This window comes from Heptranchias perlo, chromosome 27 (genome assembly GCF_035084215.1).
Source record: "Heptranchias perlo isolate sHepPer1 chromosome 27, sHepPer1.hap1, whole genome shotgun sequence".
NCBI lineage: Eukaryota > Metazoa > Chordata > Chondrichthyes > Hexanchiformes > Hexanchidae > Heptranchias > Heptranchias perlo.
The window spans coordinates 16,525,536-16,551,469 of record NC_090351.1 but is presented as its reverse complement, the minus strand read 5'-3'; the positions used below and the strand labels follow the sequence as shown (position 1 = coordinate 16,551,469).

The window sequence follows — 25,934 nt, the reverse complement described above, 5'->3', positions numbered from 1 at the left end:
ACTAAAGCCTAATAATTACTGTTGGTAATACGATCAGGCAAACGCTTAATGTGTTCATATGACTTTCCTGTCTATTACTTTAGTGAAGATGTTAACCCGCTTAAAATAAATGGGTTAAGTCCTGTGTTAGAATTGTGAACAGAGGAATATTACACTAATCTTGCCAGCAGTAATTTCTAGGTTCAACAAAGTAGAGTGGTCTGTCAAGAAACAAAAGTCAAGAAACTAGTATTTTTTTTAAAGAGAGTGCCATGATGTAAATGATTCATTATTATAGTTTTTGGTCCAACTAATAGAGTACATTCTCTCATATGAAGTAAAATACTCATCACAGAATATGTTATGCATACATAAATAGGGAATGTGTACTGTAAATTGCGCTAAATGAAGTGTTTGATCGAATGTTTTTGGGGATGATGGATGCCCCCGTCCCTCTTGGGAAATAATTCCTATATGTGTAGTGTGTCCACTTCTACAATTGCCCCTGTACCACTGCCTTCAGCTGTGACCCTTAAAATACTTGCTATTCAGTGTGCCTTTGGACCTCCATTCATGGCCTATCCAGCTATATGATGTTGACCAAACTTGGATTCAGTAAAAGAAGATAAGGGAACGCTGTCAGGAGTCAGTGTTATCCCAACTTCCATACGGCAAGTAAAAAGGCTCCATGTAATATTGGTTCAATAGCTTTGTTTCTCTCTTAGAAAAATGCTTGGCCTCCAATTGCCAATGGCCCATAGTGGCTCATTTAGGATGAGGAGCTCACTGTGTGGGGATTTTTGGGCATAAGCCCATGCCCCAACACTCCATAAAGCACTGTGTTGAAACGTTTCTCAGACACTTCTGGCCTTCAAACAGTGTATCGATTGGGACTGTGCTCTTAAAGGAAAAGTTAGTGAGTACCATTGTTTTGTATTTAGCCTAGTTTGTGAGTTAATTTGAAAAGTAGGAGAGAACTATGGTGGAAGTTTCCTCTGAGAGGTGGGTGTAGCAAAATCATGAACTCATTCTTTGTTAATGCATTATAATTTTGCAATGCCTAACATACAGAGGAAGTCTCCCCCTCATATTTCATACAATTCAATAAAAATGGCCTTAGATTAAATGTGTAAATTGTACAAGTCATAATGATTATCATCACAAAAATATGTAATCCATATGTTAAACCATTTTTGACCACGCATTAACCTATTTTGCAAGATAGTAAAACCAGGGAATATGTATTAGGGTGGTAACTAATTCCACAACATTGCATAAGGAAATGTAAAAGACCATTTTCCAATATAAATGCACTAGAGGAAGTTTGCAATTGCCATGTGATGAGCCTGTGGTTGCACAATTCACATCAGGTTGCTTAACAGTGTGACTATTCAGATGATTAGGAACCATTTCATGAAGGCATCTGCAAACCATTGTGGCAAGGGGGAAATCATGTCTGCCCTCAGAACTGTGATATCCTGTACAATGCAACATGTCAGTTTTAATCCATGTGTGTAAGAATTGGAGGCTGCAGGACTTTCATTCAGAGCTTTAGCAGACAATAGGCCAGAATTTGCTGTAGCCGGCGAGGGAACGGCACTCGTCGTTCGTTAGACTTGCCCTTGCCTGTTTAATTTCCATGAGATTTTGCACGACAAGTTGCTGTAAGTGGGCGATTGAAATGGCACGGCGCCCTCTACAGGGCATCTGGGATCTGTGTGAACAGGGCAAGCAATTGTCTATCTCCTTAACCAATCATCTCGAAGGATTATAAAATGAACAGCACTGTCTGAACCAGGAAGTGTAAGTTAGAATAGTGAATTCAATGTCAAATCAGGTACAGAAAGCAAAATAAAGAGAGGGAAAGAAAGATTGGATTAAGAGAGAAAGAAAAAAAGAGACAGAAAAATTGTAAAAAAAATTTTAATTTTAATTTTTTTTAAAAATCAACAATTAAAACCTGAAGGAATGAGACTCCACACTTGTAATAGTTAATTTTCAGTGCCAGAGAGGTTCTTTGGCAGTAATTAAAACTTATCATGCTATTAAAAAGTGTACTCAGACTGAAATGGACAAGCCCTAGCTTTCTGTGGCAAGTTCAGTTCATATCTACCATGCAAGTACAGGAACTTCACGCTGTTTGTTGCATTTGAATGGTGAGTCAGGCCGCGAAGCTAAGGGCGGAGTGGCACATCTCGGACAACAACTTCCGTATTTTCGTGTTTAACCGCGCATCTGCCCTCTCCTGAAGTTGCTGTGCGATTTGCGCATAAATAACGATGAGCGCTGTTAGCCTCACCGTCATTCTGACAGTAAATTCTTGTCCATTACATTTAATCTTGGGAAATATATATAACTTTGAATGTTTAGAAATTTGGATAGATTTTGACAATATTCTGTGCAGAACATTTGGAAATGCTGTTTTATAGTTCTCCTCCCATTATTTTTTTCTTTGGAGACTGGTACATTATGTCCTCAGCGTATTTTCTAAAAACTTTGGTTAACAAATATATAACACTGACTTTTTGTGCCGTCTTCCAAGACATTTTTGAGATGTTAGCCAGACAACTTGTCTGCTGGGGCTCACACAGTGGTGGCGGTCTATATCGAATTGCATAACATTGATGATCTTTGTCTTGTTTCAGTTAACTGCATTATGAGTTATTAGCATTAGATCCCATAAGCTATGCCAAGTCATTACTTTTCTCACAAACTGCAGGATTAATACAAACTTTTGCTATTGTTTGGTTTACATTTCAGGTGTCCAAAATGTTGAGATTTATTTTTAAAAAAAATTTTGATGCCATAATTTTGAAACCAAGATTTTGTACTGCAAGTAATTAAACTGTTGATAAATATTGAAAAAATAAATTTCACCCTGCTGGAAAGGAACTTCTTCACTATAGTTGTTGTAAAATCTGACCTGATTTTCAAATTTATCTGGGTTATATTTCTCTAACAATTTTTCCAGTAAAATTTGTAAGCATCTATAAGAGGATGCAACCGCTGGTGAATAGATGCAGAATAACCCCTCCCTTCCCAAACGACAGATGTGAGATGTTCGGGGGGGGGGTTAAATTGGTAAATATGTGAAACGCGACCCCAACCGCAGTGGGTTTGCGGGTATCCGAATAACCCGTTCTGAAGAGGCGGATCCGTGATTATAATATTTGAATGAGGCTCTGTTACTCAGGTTTTGGGAGCCGTTTGAATTTAACGGCTGTGGACTGGGTTTCCCAGAGCTTAGGAAACCCGGCAGCTAAAGGGAGGTTAGGATTGCCAGATCCAGCAGGTAAGTGCTTTTCCAGCACTGCCTGTGGGCCAAGAGGAGCAGGAGGAACAATTATAGGCTGGTCAGTCTTACCTCGGTGGCGGGCAAACTATTAGAATCAATATTGAGAGATAGGATAAACTGTCACTTGAAAAAGCATGGTTTAATCAGGGATAGTCAGCATGGATTTGTTCAGGGAAGGTCATGCCTTACAAATCTCATTGAATTCTTTGAGGACGTAACGAGGAGGATTGATGAGGGTAGTGCAGTAGATGTTGTCTGCATGGATTTTAGTAAGGCATTTGACAAGGTCCCATATGGCAGACGGGTCAGAAAGGTAAAAGCCCATGGGATACAGGGAAATGTGGTGAATTGGATCCAAAATTGGCTCAGTAACAGGAAACAAAGGGTAAAAGTCGATGGATGTCTTTGCGAATGGAAATCCGTTTCCAGTGGTGTGCCACAGGGCTCAGTGTTGGGTCCCTTGCTGTTTGTGGTATATATTAATGATTTGGACTTGAATGTAGGGGGAATGATTGGCAAATTTGCAGACGACACAAAAATTGGCCGTATAGTTGATAGTGAAGAGGATAGCTGTGGACTCCAAGAGGATATCAATGGGTTGGTGGAGTGGGTGGAAAAGTGGCAAATGGAGTTCAACCCGGAGAAGTGTGAGGTATTGCACTTAGGGAGGGCAAACAGTAAAAGGGAATATGTAGTAAACGGGAATATATTGAGAGGGGTAGAGGAAGTGAGAGACCTTGGAGTGCATGTGCACAGGTCCCTGAAGGTGGCAATACAGGTAGATAAGGTTGTGAAGAAGGCATACGGAATGCTCTCTGTTATTAGCCGAGGTATAGAATACAAAAGCAGGGATGTAATGATGGAACTGTATAAAAGACTGGTAAGGCCACAGCTGGAGTATTGTGCGCAGTTCTGGTCACCATATTACTGGAAGGATGTAATTGATCTGGAGAGAGTGCAGAGAAGATTTACAAGAATGTTGCCAGGGCTTGAAAATTGCAGCTACGAGGAGAGATTGGATAGTCCGGGGTTTTCCTTGGAGCAGAGGAGGCTGAGGAGAGATTTGACTGAGGTGTACAAAATTATGAGGGGCCCAGATAGAGTAGACAGGAAGTACCTGTTTCCCCTAGCAGAGAGTTCAAGAACTAGAGGATATAGATTTAAGCTGATTGGCGAAAGGATTAGAGGGGACATGAGGAAAAGCCTTTTTACCCAGAGGGAGGTGGGTGTATGGAATTTGTCGCCCGAATTGGTGTTAGAGGCAGGGACCCTCAACTCTCTTAAAAAGTACGTGGACCTGCACCTAACGTGCTGGAAGATGGGATTAGAATGGGCACCTGGTTGTTCTTCGAGCCGGTGCGGACACGATGGGCCGAATGGCCCCCTTCTGTGCTGTATCTTTTCTATGGAATGCTACCCCCGGCCCCCCAAGCAAATCTTCTGCTGCAATCCCTCCTTCCCCCGCGATCTGCCGACCTGCTCCCCCCCCCCCCCCAATGTCAGGCCCAGTGTCAGTAAGATGTTTTACTGTGGGAGCCATCATAGGCAAGCCCTATCCTGTCCTCAACTGACAGCCACGCACTCACGCTTGCATTCCAGCAGAGATCACTGGCTGGTGAATGGGTGTGGGAACTGTGGCTAATTTTGTTTCCACCCCTAGTCCTGTTACGTTTATTCAGGAGCTGATTCCATCCCTCTACTCGCACTCGTCTCTCTGTAAACAGTCACTAGAAAATGTCTGAAAGCTGCTCAAGGTAACTCCCCTCTTCTTGATGGCCCAACTGAGATCTCTAAATCCGTAGCACAGCAATTCTGGGTACACAAAAGCTCACTCCCACTGTCACGTACAGACCAGCAGGTACCTTTAGGCTGTCATCTTCATAGTCCCCTCTAATCAGTGATCTGTTTCTTTTCACAATACTAGATGACCTCTTTCCCTTTCTCTCCTTCTAGCTAATCAGCATTGTGATCAATGATCTGGTTATTTCAAATCTAAATCTGCATGTTAATAAAGAACAGTAACAGAAATACATGATATCATAATCATTTAAGTCATTGGGGTGGTCTAACTAATTATGAGTGCGTAAGTTTTCTGACCTCAGACAACACTGAACAAATAGAGAGGGGTCTGGAATGTAGGTCGTTAAACTGAAACTGTTGTGTTTCCATGGCACCTCTCCTTTTGAATCTGGGGCTTTATTTTAAACAAACTCCACACAAGAGTGCTTTCTGTTGGCTTCTTTCTTTGTGTCAGAATTGCTCAGCTAATGCCTCACAATTCTAAAAGGCGGGAGATGGTCTCGAAAGCACTGTCAATGTTGTGGTAAATACTTCTTATTGCCATTATAAAATGATTAAGGTGCAAAACAGGATATTTGCAATGTTTCTATTAAAAGCACTGATTTCTTTATATGCAGCAAGTCTCCTACAGCAAAGCTGGTGAAGAGCAGTTATGCTTGTTGAAAACCTGCCAGTTTTACATCCCTAGGAGGTGAATTTCCACTTAGTACACTGAGATTGTATTAAATAAGAGTTCATTTTCCTCCCTTTTTGAGCTGTATTAAAATAATTGTTTATAAATGCTGATAGGACAGCTCTTTGCTAACAATTTTATAAGGCTTTTTTCAGTTCCAATATACATATCCACCAGCACCCGAATTAGGTTAATAATTGTTTAAAACTGTATGCAGCAAGTAGCATCATATGTCCTGTGAGCACTTTTTTTGATTCCTTATGGGCCAGGAAGTGCAGGTCTTCCCTGCCCCGGGCTTCCCCCCCTCCCCAACTGGGATTACCCTCCAGGAACACTTGCCTTGTGCCGGGGACCGGTCCCTTGGGTCCCCAGCGGACCTGTCGCCCGATTGTGACGACTGTGCAGCCACTTCCCACCATCTTGGTCAGGAAGTCGGTAAGAGGCATGTTAACGAGGCCTGGCTGTTGTAATCGGCAGAGCCTCCCTGCTCCTGCTCCCGGACGGGCTGCCAACTAGCTTTGCTGCGTTCCCGCCCAGGAGTTAAAATGGAGCCCAAGACATATTTAGCACAGGAGGACATCATTTGACCTTTCTTGTCTGTGCCAAATTTAAGGCCCTCTCACGCTGATTTTACTACCTAATTGTTGTGCTTTCTCCCCAAACTAATCCCAGTTTCCAGATTTCTCTTCATAAGTTTTTATATTCTTCTTTAAGCAATTATCCACTGATTATATGAAAGAGGGTATTAGAAATAAGATCTGCAGTTTGCAGCCTGACATTGCAAATTGTGGGTAATTACTCTGCATGACCTTTCACTGATCTATGCGTCAGTATCAGTACAAAGCTATCATATAAAAAATAACATGAAACCAAGAATATTATTAGTTAACATCTAAGACTTAATGGGGTCAATTTTTGTCTCTCTCATGGATGGAAAATCGGTGTAACTGAAATGTAAAAATAGGCGGTTCCACCTGATTTCCACCTATTTTGCCCCGCTTCAATTTTCAGTCAGGTCTAGGGTGGGCGATAGAAGCTCCCATCCGAAAGCAGGCAGGGGTTTCATTACAACTCAGTTTTCAGAGTTGATAGAGGCAGAACTTGCCTCTGTACAGGAGGCAATTGAAAGAGAACGTGTTGAAGGCAATTTTTTTTTTGCCATTTCTGAGCAGTTTTTGTTAATTTTTTTCCTGTTGGCACTAACCTTTGTGCCAGCTGTGCTACATCATTACTTTTTTGGCCCCAGCGCCATCGCTGTTACAAGTGGGTTTCCCAAAGGGAATTTCTTCGGACTAAAGTATTTCTGAAGAGGAGGAAAACCAACCGAGGATTTCTAGGCAGGTCAGGCCATCCAGTAGGTGCTCTGTTCCCATCCACTGGTACCTATATGGTTGGAGCTGCAGAGAGAGGTGAAATCAGCTCTTTGGCTGTTTTAGTGCTGGTGGAGGCTCCTCATCCCAAAGGAAGCTGTACCAGCAGGTTCCTGATGGCATCACTGTTAAAGCTGAGGGCCTAACTATGCTACAGAGTTCTCCAGCAACAGCCCAATCCCTGCATGTTGTACTTTATGTGGTACTGTATGAAAGAAAGCGTGTCCAAAGGTTATCAAGAGCCAGTGTTGCCTGATTAACTGCACCTGCACTAACTACAGGTCCTGGAACACTTACCTGCCAAAGACCATGGGAACCTGTTTTCGCAAAGTCTGGGTCAGCAGAAAGGTAGATGCTGAAGTGAGCCATCTGCTATAAGAATACCTGCGGCTGCCATGCATGATAGGCCTGGCACATCAAGTGACAGTAATGGTCAGCTTAGCCTGATACTTGGCCAGCGTCTGCAATGCTGACCCATGGGGATGGTACTATGGAGTGGCACAAAGAACAACCTTCCTCGCAACCATGCAGCACCACCTCCATTTTAGCAGCAATCAAACATAGGGTTGGGTGCTGGGCTGCTCTTTTACTTGTTTCAGACTGATGCCTGTACCTTGAGTTTCCTTTCCCTTCCCTTCATTTTTGCCTGCTGCTTTTTAATCCCCTGCTCCTTCACCTTGACAATGACTGCCTTATTATCCCCATCCCTTTTAACTTGACTTGCACACAATATTTCTCACCCATCACTATGCCTATCTGAGGCTGCACCTGGTGAGGTGAATAATTATGAAAATGAGATTACACTAGAGAAATAAATGCTATTTGCATTTAACTTTTTGGTGGGAATTGAACCGTTTCCTAATCGTTTAGAAATGACCTAGATCTGCAGTTGAAAATTAGCACCAATACCTTCTTGTACACATTTCACAAAACACAACTACTACTACAACAACAATAACAACAGCTTGCATTTATATAGCACCTTTAAAGCTGAAAAATATCCCAAAGCGCTACATCTTTTAACATTAATATAGGATTTGATACATCACTTAAGTAAGCCTTCAGTGCTCCATATTGAGCAAGCGCTTAAAACTACAACACTGAGCACTAATTACAATAAGTGCTAATTACAATAGCAGCAGCCGGCCTGTGCTCACTTCAGAAAAAGTCATTTTAACACATGGCAAGATCAGTATATCTGATGCAGAAACATCCGTTTTCAGTCCACAATTTGAACGCGTGTACTCTGTAGAAAATTTAAAAAACAATCATCCCATGACAATAGCAGGTTGAATGTCAGCAGGTGTAGTAAAGTTTGGCAGCGCTGTGAGTAATATGCCCATCCTGTGCACAGAATCATTCACAGTAAAATGTGAATATGTTTCTGGAATTGTGTGATACTATTTTTCATCTCTGCCTTCTATTAGGTTCTACCAGGGAGGTTATGCTAGAACCGTATAAAACACTAGTTAGGCCACAGCTACAGTACTGTGTATAGTTCTGGTCACCACATTACAGGAAAGATGTGATTGCACTAAAGAGGGTACAGAGGAGATTTACGAGGATGTTGCCAGGACTGGAGAATTTTGGCTATGAGGAAAGATTGGATAGGTTGGGGTTGTTTTCTTTGGAACAGAAGAGGCTGAAGGGAGATTTAATTGAGGTGTATAAAATTATGAGGGGCCTGGATAGAGTGGATAGGAAGGACCTATTTCCCTTAGCAGAGAGATCATAGATTTGAAGTAATTGGTAGAAGGATTAGAGGGGAGTTGAGAAGCAATTTTTTCACCCAGAGGGTGGCGAGGGGAACTCACTGCCTGAAAGGGTGGTAGAGGCAGAAACCCTCATCACATTTAAAAAGTACTTGGATATACACTTGAAGTGCTATAACCCACAAGGCTACAGAACCAAGAGCTGGAAAGTGGGATTAGGCATGATAGCTCTTTTTCGACCGGCACAAACACGATGGGCTGAATGGCCTCCTTCTGTGCCGTAAATTTCTATGATTAGCAGATCTGCTGTAGCACAGAAACAAAACTCATGTACTTGACATCAGTGGCCAGATATCCATTAGGCACCCAAATGAATGATAGTGGCATCTGAGCACTTTTCTCTTGGGGCAGCCTGCAGTTTTCTGTGTTCTTCTTGCCACTATACATTTGTCTCAGGCTCTCTGCCAAATGTTAATTTTGTCTGTTTCAGATCATTTTATACACCTTCCCGTTCCTTCTGCTGCACTAATGCCATGAGTAGGTATCATATATCCACTGTTAACCATCAAGCATGAGGAATTTGGGAAGAAACCTGTCAATGCTTCCTTAACAAGCAGAAATATTGTTAACATTGAATCTGTGTGTTGTTACACGTATTAATGCCCAGAAGCAATTTTAGGAATGTGAGCAAAAGGTAGCGACAGCACAATTGATGCTAATGCGTAATATTACCAAACGTTTAACACACACTTACCATGTGCTCTACCGTATAGAGCAATTTTATCCCACAATGAACGAATACCCCATGTCACATATTTGGACTAATTTATTATGATATAACCATAGAATAGTCCATGAAGATAACTTCCTGCTTAGCAATCATATAATCATCTCCATACACGAGCAATAGACCAACCTGTTTTACCAAACCATTAACAATCTATTCCAGTTCACTATCAAAAGCGAGGCAATTACTAGAAATTCTTAACTGCAGTTTAAATTTTTGCTCTGTATTTGGAACACGCTCTTGCAAATTTAATGGAAATCATTCAAGTGCAATTAAGTTCTGATTTTTTTTTAAAAAATGCTGAATTCTGTCTTCCTCTAGGGATGTCTGACCTACTCAGATATTGAACTGGAAAGGATTTTGACAGGTTTTCTTAAATGAGAGACAGATAAAAGCAGGCATCATTATCAGATGTCCTGTAAAACTATATGTACCGTACAGTGCGCAGCTGTCATGTAAATGCTGCAGGCCCATAATGCATTTTCAAGAGGTGAGTCTGTGGTTAAGGGCATCTGCTGTAAATCCAGCTCTTCAGTATAATTTCAGCAGACAGAAAACAATACAGTATAAAATAGGATATAAAGTTATAATCTGAATTATTTTTATTAACTTTAGCTATATTATTATAAATAGTCTATCGTTGTGCAAGTAGGTACTTGAGAATCATAATTTTCACAGTAAAACGAACTCAGTGTAACTTCCTGTTGACAAAATTTGTAATAAATGTTACTGAAATTGGTTGAAGATACACTGTGTCCTTTAGAGGAGTTCAAAGTTGAATAAGACAAACCCCTGAAAAACAAACTGGTCAGTCCCTATGAGTTTATCATTGCAAAATAACGCTGCTTGAGATATAGGATGAAATGCCTATGTTCTGTTTTGCTCAGGAGCTTTTTTCAGTTTTTTCTTTAAATGAAGGCACTATTAGTAAAAGGAAATGTATTCCATAGTGTAAGTATTATAAAACAAATCAAAGTAATGACCACTTCTACAAATGCCAGCATGTTTTCTTTTTGTTAAGAGAATAGCTGAAGTTGCTAACTGTAATTACATGAATGTTATAACCAGATTATATTAACCTGACCCAATTAGAAGCCATTACTGGACAAAATGGTGACACAGCATTGTTAAGCCCCAGTGCAATGTGCCATGGTGGGCAGTGCTTCACATGCTGAGTTTCCAATCTCAGTCTTGCAGCCATAAAGGCATCAAACAGAAGGACTCACCTGCAGGCTGCTCTCAAGTAACTTCAAGCAGCTGGTTTCAGAGCAGCATTTGCAGAGACTTGAAAGCTTTCTAGGAGCAGTTAGCTAAATGTGATGTACTACAATTACCAGTCTCCATTCTCAGACTGGTATCTATAGAGTGCCATACTCAGTACTGAATTATGCTGCTGACTGCTGCATGGAGATTCCCATCAATTAATTTAAATCGTCATGAGAGAGCAGTTGGGAGAAGCATTTCTTAACAAGTAAGTTGTGAAGTTCCCAGAAAGTCCAAAGGACTATAATATTGTTTCAAGGCAGGCTGGACTTGTATCCCTGAGTGTGAGAGACTACCTACGAGAGGTGTTTTCCTATTTCTTGCTCTGGTGCAGTCGATCTGACTCTCAATTGATACACCCACTTTCACATAAGTGTGCAGCCCAAATCACTTTGTCTAAATGCAAAAGTGGTAAAATCACAGCACCCAGAAGTAGTATGATGTGGGGAATGGTGATAAAGATAATAATGAGACAGGACCTGATGGTATATGGCATTGTGTGATGCTTGCTATATGAACCAAATGTTTTTATTTGCATTGTTTTCTAGTACCACATTACCAGCAAATCTACTTTTCACTAAATACACATTCTTCTTTTGTACTTTAGAATTTTTTTAAAATGAAGACTGAAAGAACTTTCAGTATATGGTTTTAATTTACAATATTGCCACAAACTCTATAAATTAATGACAGGAAACTGTTTTTAGTACTAAACACTTCCTGAGCCAGTATAAACGAGTGTTCTATAATGATAAAATGGACTGTTTTTTGGAATATAAAGGAATGCTATTAGAACATTTAGTTGCACATAATTTAGATTGGTCATTACTGTAATAACTTGCCAGTAACTAGGCAGCTGGTCTTGTCTAGAGTTAATGGTCCAAATCTTGCTGGTGTATGCCACATTAGTTAGACTTTTCCCCTCACCCTTCAGCTTGAAAATTTTTTGTCCTGTAAGTTGCTGGATGTGTGAGCTGATAATATTTCCTCATGTCACCTCTGGCTCTTTTGCCAATCACCTCAAATCTGTGTCCTCTGGAAACAGTTTCTCCTTATGTGCTCTATCAAAACCAATCATGATTTTGAACACCTCTATCAAATCTTCGCTTAACCTTCTCTGTTCTAAGGAGAACAAACCCCAGCTTCTCCAGTCTCTCCACATAATCAAAATTTGAGTAAATCACTCCTGCAACCTCTCTTAGGTCTTGACATCTTTCCTAAAGTGCGGTGCCCAGAACTGAACACAATACTCCAGCTACAGCCTAACCAGTGTTTTATAACGGTTTAACATAACTTCCTTGCTTTAGTACTCTATGCCTCCATTAATAAAGCCCAGGATACCATATGCTTTTTTAACAGCCTTCTCAACTTGTTCTGCAAGCTTCAGAGATTTGTGTACATACACCCCCAGGACTCTCTGCACTCTCTTGCACTCCCATTAAAATTAAACCATTTAGTTTATATTGCTTCCTCATTGTTCCTACCAAAATGTATCACTTCACACTTCTCTGCCTTAAATTTCATCTGCCATGTTTCTGCTCATTTCACCATCTGTCTACGTCCTCCTAAAGCCTGTTACATCCTCCACATTGTTTACTACATTTCTGAGTTTTGTGTCATCTGCAAACTTTGAAATTATATCCTCTATACCCAAGTCCAGGTCATTAATATATATCAAAAAGTGCACTGGTCCTAATACCGGCCCCTGGGAAACACCAATGTACACTTCCTGCCAGTCTGAAAAACAACTGTTCGCCACTACTCTCTGCTTTCTGTCCCTTAACCAATTTTGTATCCATGCTGCCAATGTCCCTTTAATCCTATGGGCTTTAATTTTTCTAAGAAGTCTATTATGTAATACTTTATCAAATGCCTTTTGAAAGTCCATATACACAACATCAACCGCACTACCCTCATCAACCCTCTCCGTTACTTCATCAAAGAACTCAATCAAGTTAGTCAAAGAAGGTTTTCCTTTAACAATTCCGTGCTGACTTTCATTTATTAACCCATACTTTTCCATGTGCCAATTAATTTTGTCCCAGATTATTGTCTCTCGAAGTTTCCCCACCACCGACATTAGGCTGACTGGCCTGTAATTGCCGGGTTTATCCCTCTCCCCTTTTTTGAACTGGGGTGTAATATTTGCAATCTTCTAGTCCTTTGGCACCGTTCCCATATCTAAGGAGGATTGAAAAATTGTGGCCAGCGCCTCTGCAATTTCCACCTTTACTTCCCTCAGAAACCTAAAATGCATCCCATCTGGACCAGGTGACTTTTCTACTTTGAGTACTGCCAATCTTTGAAGGACTTCCTCTTTATCTATTTTTATCTTATCCACTATCGCCACTACCTCCTCCTTTACTGCTACAATGGCAGCATCCTCTTCTCTAGTGAAGGCAGATGCGAAGTATTCATTTAGTACCTCAGCCATACCTTCTGCCTCCACGAGAAGATCTTTTTTGTCTCTAATCGGTCCAACCTTCCTTTGACTACCCTTTTACTATTTATATGTTTATAAAAGACTTTTGGATTCCCTTTTATGTTAGCTGCTAATCTATTCTCATACTATCTCTTTGCCCTTCTTATTCCCTTTTTTAGATCTCCTCCATACTTTCTGTATTCAGTCTAGTTCTCTCCTGTATTATGAATTGTACATGCATCCTAAACCTCCTTTTTCTGTTTCATTTTAATTTCTATATCTTTAGTCATCCAGGAAGGCTTTGGATGCCCTTCCTTTCCCTCTCATAGGGATGTGTCTACTCTGTACCCGAACCATCTCCTCCTTGAAGGCCTCCTGTTATTCAATTACTGTTTTGCCTACCAATTTTTGATTCCAATCCACCTGGGCAAGATCCCTTTTTAACTGAAATTAGCCCTTCTTCAGTTAAGTATTTTCACATTTAATTGTTCCTTGTCCTTTTCCATAACTAGTCTAAACCTAATATTATGATCGCTGTTCTCCAAATGCTCCCCCACTGAAACATGCTCCACCTGCCACACTTCATTCCCTAGAACTAGATCCAGCACTGTTTCCTTCCCCGTTGGGCTGGAAACAAGAAAGTTCTCTTGTACGTATTTCAGGAATTCCTCCTCCTCTTTGCCCTTTACACTGTTACTGTCCCGGTCTATATTAGGGTAATTGAAATCCCCCATTATCACTACTCTATAGTTCTTGCATCTTTCAGTAATTTGCCTGCAAATTTGCTCCTCTATCTCCTTCCCACTATTTGGTGGCCTGTAGTGTACACCTGATAGCGTAATAGCTCCTCTACTGTTCCTTAATTCTAACCAAATAGATTCTGTCTTTGACTGCTCAACAACAACATCCCTTGCCAGTGCTATAATAGTTTATTTGATCAATAGTCCCATCTCCCTCCTTTCTTTTCTTCCCTATCTTTCCTGAATACCTTATAGCCAGGAATATTAAGTATCCAATCCTCCCTTCTTTGAGCCAGGTCTCTGTTATTGCCACTATATCATAGTCCCATGTGGCAACTTGAGCCTGCAGTTCACCAACCTTATTTACCACGCTTTGTGCATTTACGCACATGCACTCTAAACTCATCTTAGTCTGCCTCGCATTTGCCCCCTGTCTTATCCCTCCTATTTCTGAAATATTCTTTAAGCTAGTGCTATTTATCCCTCCCAGTCCTCTCTGCACCTTGTTTCTCCTCTCTAATGTTTCATCCTTACCTTATGAAATTCTGGAAGATGTATATAAGAGAAGGAATGATTGATGATGCAGACTACTTTGATTATAAATAGACTTCCCTTCTACGTATAAGTGCTTCCACTTGATCATTTGCCTAAAGGTAAAATATCAACTGACATGAAATCCAATGATTATGAACTCAAAAGGGATAAACAAAAAGTAACAATTTCCACAATCCATTGTAATATAATTCAAGAAATTAGTAAACACCTTTTTTTCAACTTTTAAAGTATTTTAAGGGTTATGGTAGTACTTGGAATTGATACACTTACTTTTGTAGGACTTTGTATGGCTACAAGATATTGAAATTACAGCCAGAAAAGATAGCTTCAATATGTGTGCTTATTTTATTCTGAGTAATGTTTCATCATTAAATAAATTCTGTAATTTAACATTTTAAGTTGTAATGCTAGTGTGAATTATTAAACTTGTGTATCATCTATTGTCATTTTGCTAATATTTATAATGATTTAAAATATCCATGCATGTAGATTTAAATATAGTTAAGCCTGAGCATGAATATATAGGCATGGATTGTTTTCGGCAATGCAGATATCAGGAATTAACCTGTACTGTATGGAATTGACCTTATTTACACTTCCAGGTATTCATAGAATCATAGAATCATAGAAGTTACAACATGGAAACAGGCCCTTCGGCCCAACATGTCCATGTCGCCCAGTTTATACCACTAAGCTAGTCCCAATTGCCTGCACTTGGCCCATATCCCTCTATACCCATCTTACCCATGTAACTGTCCAAATGCTTTTTAAAAGACAAAATTGTACCCGCCTCTACTACTGCCTCTGGCAGCTCGTTCCAGACACTCACCACCCTTTGAGTGAAAAAATTGCCCCTCTGGACCCTTTTGTATCTCTCCCCTCTCACCTTAAATCTATGCCCCCTCGTTATAGACTCCCCTACCTTTGGGAAAAGATTTTGACTATCTACCTTATCTATGCCCCTCATTATTTTATAGACTTCGATAAGATCACCCCTTAACCTCCTGCTCTCCAGGGAAAAAAGTCCCAGTCTGTCTAACCTCTCCCTGTAAGTCAAACCATCAAGTCCCGGTAGCATCCTAGTAAATCTTTTCTGCACTCTTTCTAGTTTAATAATATCCTTTCTATAATAGGTATTATACCAATACTTGGCAATTTTATTTCTGTAACATAAGCTTTAGCTCTTTATGGATTTGTATCCATTTCCTGCTTAGAAAAGTGAATTGTCAAGGCTACTTTTGAAACCCCTCTTCCCTGTCTCTAAACTGCTTTCTACTTGTTCGGACCCTGGTCACTTCCTCCTTGTTACCCTTTCATAGGCTTGAGGTCCGCTATTGAGGACCTTCCCTGCTTGGATGATTGAGGTATCGCTTTATGGCTGTCAGTTCTCCTTTTCCCATCTACATAAGTCATTTGATTTGGCAGTCCTCAGCATCCCTCTCGATTCTGGCACATATCTGTAAGTTTGGCAGGTATCCTTGACCTAGTTGTCTGTAGTGCTTTTCAGCTGTGTATGAGAAGGTATGTGAGAACGCGGTTAAATTCTCTTCTGTAAATGACCTCCTTTCTTAACTGCTCATCTTACCCAAGCCAAAAATGCACCATGTGTTACACTGCAGTGAAAGCCTGTCAACATGCTGTACCACTGGGCTGCTCGTGCGTTTGAGATATCCTTAATCAGAAGATCCATTTCTATATTTTATCCTAAATTGTTCAATCAGTGTCATTTTATTTTAAATTTGTTACCAGTGACATGAAAATAATGTCAATCATAAAATATAGGCTTTTGTGTCTACCAGCCTATGGCTCTTGAGGTCATCATCTCAGCTATTTTGCTTGCAGTGCTGCAACATACTTTTAAAACTTATTTGCACCTAATTCATTACTTGATTATTAATTTCCATGTGATAATACAGGAAATCTAATCACATGGAAACTATTGCTGGTAATGTTATCATGTGAGCACTTGAATTGCTTGAATCAAAGTCCTCTCTGTTAATTTAATGGAAGCATTTACCCATTTAAAGTAAATAGGCTAATGCCTCCATTAAAATAGTGGAGAGGGGATTTTGATTTGATCTTATTAGGCATTTGTGCAATAAAACCACTAACAGTCATTTCTATCCTACAGTGTATAGAAATGGGGAAGAAAAATGTCAAGTTTGAACTCTGTAAAAACATGATTTGAGAAATAATTTAATACCACAGAGTTTATGTCAAAAATCAGCAATAAGACCAAGAAGGGGGAATTGAGTCCAGAGTTGGGCCTCTAGAGACAAAGGCCAGTTACTTAAAATGCAGACTTTGCATCTTGTACTTGCCTTTGTTTTTGCATCCTACTCATGTGGGTTCTGCATAGGTGTAACTGTGTAATTTAATATAGTGAATTGTTGTGCATTCTTCAGAACTAATGAGCACACTGGTAATGGAGGCCAAAATGATGGGAGCTTCAGGTAGTGGATGAAAGCATTGATTCAGCAAGCATGATTAAGTACCTTTGGTTTATTGCAGATTTAGATCCCCATTGAGGCTTGTTACTGTAACTGGGTCATATTGAGTAATAATTGTCCAGTGCAGCTGTGGGGATTGTAGGTTTCTGTGGACGGGTGAGCTGGATGGGCCAAATGGTGTCTCTCATCTGTACTTATCTTTTGTCATCTTTGCAACAATGACTATGAAGTGTTTGACTGTTAAATGAAAAATTGCGATTAAAATAGCACACTGGCAGATTCTCGGGAAATCTTAAAACAGAGGTCTTTACATTGTATTGTAAGCGTCAGTGCCTATTACTGTTCAAGAGTAATGAGTTTTGCTTTTCATTATGCTTTTCAACTTCATTTTCATTTGTTTGTTGCAGCTGGGATGAAAGTAGCTCTGTCAGCAGTGGCCTCAGTGACACCTCCGACAACCTTAGCTCTGAAGATTTAAATGCCAGTTCGTCCCTCAACTCATATCCAACTACGCCTGTTGCTTCCCGAAGAAATTCTGGGATAGCGGTAAGAAGAAAATACTGTTGTAATAACCTGTTCATGAGGTGGTTTTATATATCCCCTTCGCTGGACAATTTAGACCAACCTAGATTGTTGCCAGATTCCAAGGTCATTCCTGTATCGCTGTGATACTGTTTGATATTGGAGAACTGGGTTATTTTCAAGAATGTAACTGCTGCTGCTACTCTTGCCTTTACCTTTTCAAAAAACCTAATGCTGCTCATTTTCAATTATATTATCCAACAGCCTTTTTAAAGACAGTAATATAAATATAATTCTGCCAATGAAAAAATATGCTTTATTTGTGCCATGTTTTCTCACCTTATGTTTTTGTGACGATGTGGCATATCTCAACATTACTAATGAAAGAAACAAAGAACTATACATTTCCCAAGCCTTTTTACGGTGCAGAAACAAGCTCTCACACCTTTATTTGTGCAGATTTTTTTCCAAGTATTGTATTACTGTTGTTTTATACAATCCCCTCTTGTTCTAATGTGCTACTTGGGTGCAAGCCAAGAAGTGTGTTATAACACTTTGTTTTTGGCACACAACAAGACAGTGGCAAAGGGGTATGATTGACATTGCATGCAAATAGGAAGCTAGAGCAAGGGGCTGAAGTTACATAGTTTTGTACAGATTATATAACCTTGCGCTCCTTTGCCATATAACGTGCTACTTGGAAGACAGCCAATTGGCCATTTATAACCGGGTGTGTTACAACGAAAAGCAGAGAGAAATTTGTACAGTAGTACAGCTGTGTTAATGTTAACTTTTGAAAAACATATATAGTAATGATTATATTTGCGTGTAACTGCTCATCTGCAATCGGGAATCTATTCTAAAGACATTTGCCAGTTGTAGCAGTTGTGCTTTCATATATAAATACACATATTTTTAAAATGACTATTCCAATTTGGGATTGAAAGAAGGTTGTCTCCCAAGATTGACGTCCACTACCTGTATTACAGAGGGTGAATTTGCAAGCTGTAAACACCAATAGGAGAAGTAAGTAAGTGTGGAAAGAAGTTTGTTCTTTAGTACTGGTCTTTCAATTAGAACATTAATCTTGAAACAAAACTTCTACCTCTGATAAGTAGCGACTTTTAGAAGTAGAATATTACATCGCTAGAAGGAACAGTTTAACCAGACAGCAGAAGGAAAATCTCGGAAACAGTGAAACAAACCAGTGCTTTATTTTTCCTTTGAAGTGGTAGAACTGCAGGGAGCAATGACCGTAATCATGAAATGAACAGCAGCATCAATTTAGGGGTCAAAATAGTTCTGTTCTCATTTTTTATGTTACAGCAGAAGGTGTTTGGCTTAAATTGTAAGTAATTGACATGTAACGCAAAGGTGCAGTGAATTTATTACAATAGGACAGTGCAAAACTGGTACAGTGATTTTTGTGAGAGAGCATATGTCAGTAGCACAATTTAAAATTCCAGCTGTTTAATTTTTATTTTTATAAAGCATGAAATAGCTAAATTACATTGTTATGTTCTTACAGGGAGAGCAAGAGGGGGAAGGAAAGAGATAGAGACTGTATTGTATAAAACAGATGCCTGAAAATTCTGATAGAGTGTAACACAAGTTCAGACATCTGTTGTTGTATATATTGTGGTCCATTAGTAGCACCAGATTCCAATTTATGAAACATTTAAATCATTTGTAGGATGCACCTAAGTAACTTAAGGAAACAAGATGGGAACCCATAATTGCCATATGCCAATGTAGAATTCTGTTTTAAAATATTTAATTTATAAAAATGAAACCTTATTTCTAAATATGGTAAATGTTCTAAATAAAAGCTGGCTGCTTATTTTGTTAGAGGTCTGAAAAAACATTGGCCAACTAACTCTGCAAGTGTCTGTATATAAATAAAGTAAATTAACTGCATGTTATTTTACAATTAATTTAAAACTTCTTGGTGCAAGTACAGTAATAAAAACTAAAATGTAGAATTTATCTTGGTGTTCCACAGTTAAATAGTGGTGTTGTAGCAGTGGAGCAGTGATTGGGTTGAAAATCTGCATCTACTACACTGTCTGATTGTGTGGATAGTCAGCTGTTCATTTTTAACCCTAAGGCAGGCCATGATGAAGGGCTTTGAATTGAACCTTGATTTGAAGTGCTTTGAATGAAATTAGTTATATAAATTATAGAAAAAAAAATCAAGGAAACTGAATATGTGCAGACAGGTGGCACTATTAACTGCTGCTAAAGCAGCATGTTCTAAACTATTGCTGCATTGGTTATTTAATCAAGTGGTCTGGCACTGGACTTTGGCCCCATCTGACAGCAGATGATTTACAAGTCTGCCATTATCTTGGAGCACCGTGTGTCTAGATGCCCCATGAATGCAACTGTAAGAGAAAGAGGAGGCTGGGAACACCTCCTTCACCTTCTTTACAGGACAGCACTAGGCCTGCACCTATAGCAGACGCAGGCCCAGCTCTGCCTCCCCTCCACCTGCCACCCCCCTCCCCCTGCAGAAATCATGGGGCTAAAGTTGTTGTTTTCATATCTTCACACTCTTCCCTTGGAAAATAGTTGTGAAGTAGTGGAAGGATTTGCAGGCTGATTACAGTCTGACAGAGTGTGATGTTAACACTCCTTCCATGGCCATAAACAGCTTTATCCCAGCCGATGAGGTGGTCAGTCCTCCACGAGCTCCCACAACCCATATGATGAGTGGGGCCGCCTACACCCACCAGATACGAATATGCTGCTGGATGTCAATCCAAAATTCAGAGCTGGAGCTCCGGTCTCCAGTCACCGGGACTGTCTGGAGCGGGATTCAAACCCTGCACCTTCTAACTCAAAGGTTGGAATGCTACCACTAAGCCAAAGGCATGCTCCAGGGCTAAAATAAAGGGGGTGGAGACACAGAGATTGGGGTCTCCGCCCCTTTTTCATGACCTTCGTACTCATGGAATGGGCATTCCCAGGGGCGAAGATCAGGAAAATCAGCCCCTGTTTATGTTTAATATAATTTGAACATCCGATTTATGATGTATAGTGCAAAATGAAATGCTACTACTCATTTATTTTGAATATTCTTTAATGGGCGAGTTTCAGTTCTATTTAAAATATGACAGAGAAGTCAGAATCAGTTATTGCGCCACTGTAGATATAGCACATACATGTCTGGTGATTGGATAGCATGTAGGATGATTGAATTCACATTTGCAAGGAAGGGAAAGTATGGAACTCTATCGTCAAATGGATTTAGAGAGGAGGGGCAGTATAAATAGCATCCACAGCAACAAACATTCAATGATGTGCAGTGATGCTAGTCCATTTGTTCTCTTTTTAAAATCTTTGGACAAAGGATTTAACTGATAATAAAAGTGAAGTTTGGCATTATGACTATTGGAGTGAAATGTAGTAATTAGATACTGCCATCCAAAGTAAGTGGCCACAGCTTCTTTGTTAAGTTGCTTTCACTGATGATTGAATGGCAGCAGCATCTGCCAATGTTTTTTTCAAAAGGCATAATCTAAATTACAGACTATGTACATGGCAAAATCACATTCCTTAATGAACTAACTTGTAGAAACCTCTAAATATGTCCTCCATTTTGAGCATAGAAATCTTTTCCATTAAAACAGAAGGGAGGGGAAAAACCTCCAGTTATCAACAGTTACTATATTTGTGGCTTCCACCGCCCACCTATTAGTTTTACAAGTTGTTGAACTGGTCGTCGTTCTAAAGCTTCATGTATCCAGCCTAAAGTCAGTGAATAATTTTCGTCTGGATGAGGCATTTTCGGCTGCTTTAGTTGAAGGTAAAAAAAAATCACAAATCTGCTTCAGGCTGCTTGGTTTTGATGTTGAAGAATGTGTTGACCTACTTGGGTGAGAGACTGTTAATAGTAGTAGAATTGGGCAGAAGTTCTCAGGATATTGCAGCTTAGAAACTGGAGTTTCCAGTCAGATAACGCCTCAGGGAAACTTCGCAACAATTTATCACTCGTGTGAAAGAGCAGATTTGGGTCTGTACTTGAGGCTGTCAACAAGCTAACAAAATAGCAGTTAAGTGCTGATAATGCTGCTTTTATTTAAAGTTTACATCTTGCACTAACTTTATCAATAATGAGACTGAGTATTATACAACCTATATTTCAGAATTTACAGTATCTTAAAGGGAAAGTTGCATTCTGTTGAACTGGTAGATTGTTCCAAAGAAAGATATTTGTCTCTTGTGATTGTGTTTAATACTTTGAAGCTGTTAGTTACAAAGATTCTGGCAACAGACTTTTGTGTAGAACTCACCCTGATGTGATGCAGTTTTGTTCTGCTCCAGTGACCTCACAAGTCGACATTATGGGCATGATTTTAGCCCGGAGCCGGGAAGGGAGCGGAGGGGGGGGTGGAATTCCTGACAGATAACTCGGAAGTACAGGTTTCTCGGACATCCTTACCATTTTGACGTAAGGACATCGTTTTTTTTTGCCGATTTCCCGCCCAACAGGCCAGCCTGATTGACAGACTGGTTCTCAGTCAGACGAGAGAAGAGGAAGGAAGAGGACGTGATCAGGTAAGTGTTAGATGGGGAAGGGGTCTGGGGTCATCGCAGGGTCAGAGATTGTCGGGGGGATCGGAGATCGTAGCGGGGGGATCGGAGATTGTGGGGAGGTTGCTGCAGGTAGGCTTGTTGGGCTTGGGGGAAGCACTCCTGCTCCTCCGGGCCCACAAGCAGTGCTATAAGGGCATTTACCCACAGTTTCGGGCTTTCTCGCCTCCTCTCACGTGGCATGAAGTAGAAGGCTCGGGAATCCCGGCCCCCAGGGGCTAAAATCAAAAACATTTTGAAAATGGACGCCTGCAGCCCCCTTAAAAGCTTTTAATGCCCGATCCTCCTCCTGAGAGCGGGTTGGTTATCCGCCTGTGATTTCTTGTAAACTCAATCATTTACTATTTCTATCCTTGGATTAAAACTATACTAATAATACATCATTTGGTTGATTTTCCATAAATTGATAGAAAAACGTAGTGGTGTAGAAATTGGACCTTGCTGCACCCATTTTAAGTGCGTAAAACAGGCGCAATGAGGTCTAATTTTGGGGATCAACATCCTGCACCTCAAGGATGCCTTAAAAAAAATCCGACCCAAAATTGGTTCGTGCCATTTTTCAGGCATCCCTGGCTGTCACCTAAACCAGGTGTTAGGTGCCATACATATATAAATGAGGGGCCTAATGCCTGTTTTATGTCCCCTCACTGAAATTGGGCAGCGGCCTTGCCCCTGCTCAGGATTCTTCAGTGGCCGCCAACTAAAAGTACGATTTTTAATTCAACTTCTTACAAAAACCTTCCTGTGGAGCCACCCGACCCCCAGATTCTTCTGTAATCTTGATTAACCTCCTGTTGCCTGCTTGAATCCCTGTCCTAGGACTCCTCAAATGTGCGAGCTGCCTATGGAGGCACAGCAGGCGTTGGCAGCTTACGCATAAAATGTTAATGATGCCCGAGGCCCAATTTTGGGTCGGCCTCTCGGCTAGGGTGCACGGTGCTCACGCAGCGCCAAGTCTGGGCCGGTCCCAAACCAACTTCTGCCCCAATATATCAAATACTATTCATAATAGCTTTAAATTCTCCCTGAGTCATCTACCATTCCTTGGGAGAAAAGCCAGGAACAAAACCTGCTGTGTAATCGTTTCCTGCATATGAAGTTTTCCTTTTAGTCATTAACAGTGAGTTGTTCAAGATCATTTAGGATTGAGCCATGGGTTGAGTCATCTTCATCTTGTTCTTATCTCCCACTGGGGAAGCAGAGTCTCTGCTCAGTGTCTCCATTCAAAAGAAAAATTCACTGGCCTAGATTTTTGCATTGCACCTACCCGTCTCTCTTTACCTTGACCCTGATACATGTCCTGGAGTCAGGCTCATTAGCATACTATTGGAGGACACTGGTTGATATTTCCACTACTGCTGGGTCTCCCGCCTTGGAGGGAGAGGAGAATAGCTGCAGAGCCTGCTGCACAGTATCCTGGTCGGCAGTGTTTAAATTTTTCAAATCTCCTGCTTTACCTAGAGCAAGCGATCCTGGAAATGGTAGCTGACACCATGGATCCAGCAGAATGGCACCCAAAAACCCATTTCTTTATCCTAATCACCCCACTACTGCTTGCAAATAGGTGCTAGCGACATGGAAAATCCAGCCCACACTGTGTGCAACCCTGTGTCATATCATTTCTTTCAATCACCCACATCAAATAGTTCTGAAGAGCTTTGTCATCAAATTTGCACAAATAATGTACCCCAAAACGGTGCTCGTACTTTTCTGCTTCAGCTTAGATTATAATAAAAATACGGTGAGGGATTGTGCTCAGATATTCTAGGAAACTTCGGATGGCAGAAATTGAGCATCTGAATTGAAGATTGGTCCGCAAGAGTGAGTGCACTGGCAAACACCTTGAGTGTTTTAACTAGTGATTTGTCTTTAGCCCCTATGGATTATTTAAGGAATAGATCTTTTTAAGACTTTGCCTATCATTTCCATTTTGCAGATTAGATCAAGCGTAGAACTCCCTTTCGGTTGCCCCAGCAATGACCCTTGACTTCTAAATCACATTGCAGTTCATCATTACATCCCTGGCTGTAACTTTGTGATGTGCAGCATTTCCAGACCTTCTCTCCTGTGAAGAGGGCTTGAGATTTTATTTTGATTTTTGTTATTTTTTGTTTACTTTCATTTATATTTCAGTTGACGTCATTTTTCCTTCAATCATTTTTCTCTATTGGAAACAACTCTGCAAGGTTTTTAGACAGGATATTGCCAGCACATTGAGTCAAGAAATTTCAAAGATCCTGTACAATAAAACTGTGTCTGCTTGTGCAGGAGCGATTTTATCGGGAGGTAGGATCAGTGCACGGGAGCCCCGGGGTGAGTGGCAAGCTCACATGCTGCCACCACCTGAAGCCCAAGAAGGTTTTAGCTTCCGGGCCTTGCTCCCATAATGATTCCTGCCCGAACCCAGGTGGGAGCAGGAATGCGGGCAGCAGGAGGTACCTGCCAGAGACAGCAAAGGAACGATCCCCAGCAGTCAGGTAAGTGTACCGGGCTGAGGGTTTGGGTAGCAGTCGGGGAAGGGGGTAAGCCCGGGGCAGGGGAGGCTCAAGATTTCCTTGTGGTGCCCGGAGTGGCACTTCTGCTGCTCCTGGCCCATAAAGAAAACTTTTCAAAAAAATTTAAAAATTGAAATTTACTCGTGGCTCTTCTGACCGTCGAACTAGCTCCCAGCAAGTTTGCCCTAGCGAGGAAGCCACTACTGCTCCCTTGCTCAGGCCTAAGGTTAATATTGCAGTCAGGCCTCAATGATGTCATCGGAGTCTGATCCGCACAATTAAGAAAGAGCAACACCGGTTTTAGACGAGTGCAATTTAAAATTGCAGTCAGCCAGTTCAGGGCGTGAAGACAGTGGGTAAGTTCCTAGCTCCATTTTAACTGCCGGGCTGCGGGCTGGAGAGCAGACACCGCACGGACAAGAAGCCTGAGGATTGGGAGCATTTTAGAATTCAGCAAAGGAGGACCAAGAAATTGATAAAGAAAGGGAAAATAGGACATGAGAGTAAACTAGCAAGAAACATAAAAACGAACTGTGAAAGCTTCTGTCGGTATGTAAAAAGGAAAAGACTGGCAAAGGCAAATGTGGGTCCCTTACAGACAGAGATGGGGAATAAGGAAATGGCAGAGAAATGAAACAAATACTTTGTGCCTGTCTTCACGGAAGAAGACACAAAAAACCTCCCGGAAATACTAGAGAACCAAGGGTCTGGTGAGAATTAGAACTGAAAGAAATTAGTATTAGTAAAAAAAAAGTACTGGAGAAATTAATGGGACTGAAAGTCGATAAATGCCAAGGACCTGATGATCTACATCCCAGGGTTTTGAAAGAGGTGGCTATAGAAATAATGGATGCATTGGTTGTTATCTTCCAAAATTCTATAAATTCTGGAATGGTTCCTGCAGATTGGAGGGTAGCAAATGTAACCCCACTATTTAAGAAAGGAGGGAGAGAGAATACAGGGAACTACAGATGGTTAGCCTGACATCAGTAGTAAGGAAAATGCTAGAATCTATTATAAAGGATGTGATAACAGGACAATTAGAAAATAATAATAGGACTTGGCAGAGTCAACATGGATTTATGAAAGGGAAATCATGTTTGACAAACCTATTGGAGTTCTTTGAGGATGTAACTAGTAGAATAGATAAGGGGGAACCAGTGGATGCGGTGTATTTGGATTTTCAGAAGGCTTTCGATAAGGTCCCACACAGGAGGTCAGTAAATAAAGTTAGAGCACATGGAATTGGGGGCAATATACTGGCATGGATTGAGA

General features: G+C 40.7%; 1 protein-coding gene across 3 annotated transcripts in view; it reads left to right on the top strand.

Annotated features, from left to right (window-relative positions):
• LOC137344431 (neuron navigator 1-like) overlaps nt 1–25,934 on the top strand; it is a 420,186-nt gene that overhangs the window by 238,072 nt on the left and 156,180 nt on the right. For all 3 annotated transcript variants that reach the window (XM_068007396.1, XM_068007397.1, XM_068007398.1), the window contains one exon: nt 17,454–17,592. In XM_068007396.1, coding sequence (XP_067863497.1) covers nt 17,454–17,592 — 139 coding nt within the window. The remainder of the gene's footprint in view (nt 1–17,453; nt 17,593–25,934) is intronic.